Source organism: Lolium rigidum, chromosome 7 (assembly GCF_022539505.1).
Source record: "Lolium rigidum isolate FL_2022 chromosome 7, APGP_CSIRO_Lrig_0.1, whole genome shotgun sequence".
In the NCBI taxonomy this organism is placed as follows: domain Eukaryota; kingdom Viridiplantae; phylum Streptophyta; class Magnoliopsida; order Poales; family Poaceae; genus Lolium; species Lolium rigidum.
In genome coordinates this window covers 74,800,501-74,804,157 of record NC_061514.1, presented here as the reverse complement: position 1 = coordinate 74,804,157, position 3,657 = coordinate 74,800,501, and the positions used below count along the sequence as shown (strand labels likewise).

At 59.4% G+C, this 3,657-nt stretch overlaps 1 protein-coding gene across 1 annotated transcript; it reads left to right on the top strand.

Moving 5' to 3' along the window:
- Nucleotides 1-214: 214 nt before the first annotated feature.
- LOC124670534 (L-type lectin-domain containing receptor kinase SIT2-like) lies at nucleotides 215-2,684 on the top strand. The gene has a single exon (XM_047207016.1). It carries the CDS (start codon nucleotides 389-391, stop codon nucleotides 2,426-2,428), a length of 2,040 nt encoding a protein of 679 aa, XP_047062972.1. The 5' UTR covers nucleotides 215-388; the 3' UTR covers nucleotides 2,429-2,684.
- Nucleotides 2,685-3,657: the final 973 nt, after the last annotated feature.

The following is a 3,657-nucleotide window of genomic DNA, read 5'->3' as shown; positions in this document are numbered from 1 at the left end:
GACACTTAACCACTCGCTCCTGTGATCCTATCATAATGTCATCGCCCACCTAAGATTTAGATTAGATAGTTTTGTCTGAATTCCTTTTGGACTTTGACTCCCTCAAGTCGTACGAGGGGCCAGGTGTATGGCCCAAACATAGCTGGTGCATCCATAATTGTTTGTCTCTCCACCCACCTTGTTCCGCACTCATGCAGCCGATTTAGAACGAAGACTCGCCGTTCGAGTCAATGCGTCGCACCATCGCGAAATCAGGATCGTATCGTTCACACGACACAATTGTGTACTCCACAAACATACAAACCACCACAGGCTTCAGTTACTTGCACAAGAGACGAGACGGAGGCGCAGCGGACGCCGCAAGCAACGCACGCTCGACCCGAGCGAGATGGGTTCTCTTCGCTTCCTCCTTCTCCCAATCCTCCTCTTCCTTGTCCTCCTCGGCGCCGACGACCATGCGGCGGTGCTGGCCGCCGACGACCAGTTCACCTACAACGGCTTCTCCGGCGCCAACCTCACTCTGGACGGCCTGGCCGCCGTGGCCCCGAACGGCCTGCTGGCGCTGAGCAACGGCACGAGCCAGGCGGCGGGGCACGCGTTCCACCCGACGCCGGTCCGCATGCGCAACGGTACCGTGCAGTCCTTCTCGGTGGCCTTCGTCTTCGCCATCGTCTCCAACTTCACCGTGCTGAGCGACAACGGCATGGCCTTCGTGATCGCGCCCAGCACCAGGCTCTCCACCTTCAACGCCGGGCAGTACCTGGGCATCCTCAACGTCACCGACAACGGCAAGCCCGGCAACAACATCTTCGCGGTGGAGCTGGACACCATGCTCAACCCGGAGTTCCAGGACATGAACAGCAACCACGTGGGCGTGGACCTCAACAGCATGCGGTCCGTGCAGAACCACTCGGCCGGGTACTACGACGACGCCACGGGGGTGTTCCAGAACCTCAGCCTCATCAGCCGCCGGCCCATGCAGGTGTGGGTCGACTACGACGGCGCCACCACCCGGCTCGACGTCACCATGGCGCCGCTCGACGTGCCCAGGCCCAAGAGGCCGCTCATCTCCGCACCGGTGAACCTCTCGGGGGTGGTGACCGACACGGCGTACGTCGGGTTCTCGGCGGCCACCGGCGTCATCTTCACGCGCCACTACGTCCTCGGCTGGAGCTTCGCGGTGAACGGCGGCGCGGCGCCGCCGTTAGATATCTTGAAGCTGCCCGCGCTGCCGCGGTTCGGGCCGAAGCCGCGGTCCAAGGTTCTGGAGATCGTGCTCCCGATCGCCACGGCGGCGTTCGTGCTCGCGCTAGCCGTCGCCTTCTTCCTGTACGTGCGGACGCGGGTGCGGTACGCGGAGGTGCGCGAGGACTGGGAGGTGGAGTACGGCCCGCACCGGTTCTCGTACAGGGAGCTGTACAAGGCCACCAAGGGGTTCAGGAACCGGCAGCTGCTCGGCACCGGCGGGTTCGGCCGGGTGTACAAAGGCGTGCTCCCGAAGAACAACCTCGAGATCGCCGTGAAGCGGGTGTCGCACGACTCGAAACAGGGGATGAAGGAGTTCATCGCGGAGGTGGTGAGCCTGGGCCACCTCCGGCACCGGAACCTGGTGCAGCTGCTGGGGTACTGCCGGCGGCAGGGGGAGCTGCTGCTGGTGTACGACTGCATGCCCAACGGCAGCCTGGACAAGTATCTGCACGACAGGACCCGGCCCGTGCTGGACTGGGCGCAGCGGTTCCAGATCATCCGGGGCGTCGCGTCGGGCCTGCTGTACCTCCACGAGGACTGGGACAAGATCGTCATCCACCGCGACATCAAGGCCAGCAACGTGCTGCTCGACGCCGACATGAACGGCCGGCTGGGGGACTTCGGGCTGGCGCGGCTGTACGACCACGGCGTCGACCCGCAGACGACGCACGTGGTGGGCACCATGGGGTACCTGGCGCCCGAGCTGGTGCGCACCGGCAAGGCGACGCCGGTGACGGACGTGTTCGCCTTCGGCGTGTTCGTGCTGGAGGTGACCTGCGGGCGGCGCCCGCTGGGCAGCTTCGCGGCGGACGACCAGAACGTGCTGCTGGACTGGGTGCAGGAGCACGAGCGGCGGCGCGCGGCGCTCGACGCCGTGGACCCGCGCCTGTGCGGCAAGTACGACGCCGACGAGGCAAGGATGGCCATCAAGCTGGGGCTCATGTGCGCGCACCCGCTGCCCGACGCGCGGCCCGGGATGCGGCAGGTGACGCAGTACCTGGAGGGCGAGGTGGCCATGCCGGAGGTGGTGCCGACCTTCTTCAGCTACACCACGCTCGCGCTCATGCAGAACGACGGGTTCGACTCCTTCGCCGTGTCCTTCCCTTCCACGGTCAGCACCGACGCCAGCCCCGTCTCCGGCGACGTGTCGGCCGTCTCCGGCCTCTCCGGCGGGAGGTGAATAATAAATAAACGTAGTAACGTATGATACGGCGATTTCTCTGTACTGTACACCTGTACGTTTTCTCGTGTACTTACTTAGCGTGATACAGAGCACTAGTGACACTGCTTACTACTACTAGAACCTAGTACTGGATGATTAGATTGATGCTCGTGTAAACTGCAACCAGCGAGTGCGATGTTTCTGAAGTCATCGCAAACATCAGCGCGACGTCCGGTTCCAGTGCCATGCTGCACGTCAGCAATGGAGATGCGAACAAACTGGTGTTTGGCTTTTGGGAATGGGGATTTTGGACTTTCTTATCTCGCGGTGGATGAGTGCGTAATATCTATTGTATCTTATCGTCGAGCTACCACCGCCCACCGGCACGCCGATGGCACTTTGTCACGGAAGGCGGCTCGGGTTGGATTGGATCCAGCGTGCGCGACAGCACCAAGACGATTAGGTAGCCACGGCTAAAAAGGATGGCCACGACGGCTGTCCTTGTTTCTTAATGAGATTTTTTTTTTTGAGGAAATGTTTCTTAATGAGATGCATCTAGTATTTCGTACCTAGCACAGCACGGGCATGGGCCTACTGGACTGCTGCGACGCCCCGCTGTTTTCCTATCCACTGCACATGCAAAGGTGGTCCGGAATGTACTTCCACGTTCCATTCCAGAAAACATTTATTCAAATTTAGATGCACCAAGATACTAAATTGAGCAAGACATTCTGTTATGCAATTCGGTATGATTTTATTTCATATTTGTGCTTCTAGTGTCATCTGCTTGGACGCTCGGATTCCCAATGTCCAACACCGTCGCAGAGAGATGAGAAAGGTGATCTACATTGGGGGACCTTTTCTTAGAGCTCGAGATGATATAAGGAAGTAAAGAGGGCCACCATTTGCAGAGAGAACACACACATAGAATTCTCTTACTATATGTGTGTTTTTATATAAAGGAGTGTCATGTATGTAGATGTGTGCGTTTGGAAGGTGTAGCCGACAGGCAGCAACTATCGCGCTTTGTGACAAAGAAAAGCGAAACTAATGCCCTTTGGTATACGCACACCTAGGATAAATGAGAACGTCTACTTGGGCCAAGTGACAATACTGGTATGCATGATAACACCATTTTGGTGTTTCTCTACGCAACTAAGGCTGGTGCCAACGCGGGCGGCAGCGCGGGCGGTACCGCCCGCCCGGAGGCGAGAGCGGGGCGAGAGGCAGGCGAGACGACAACGCGG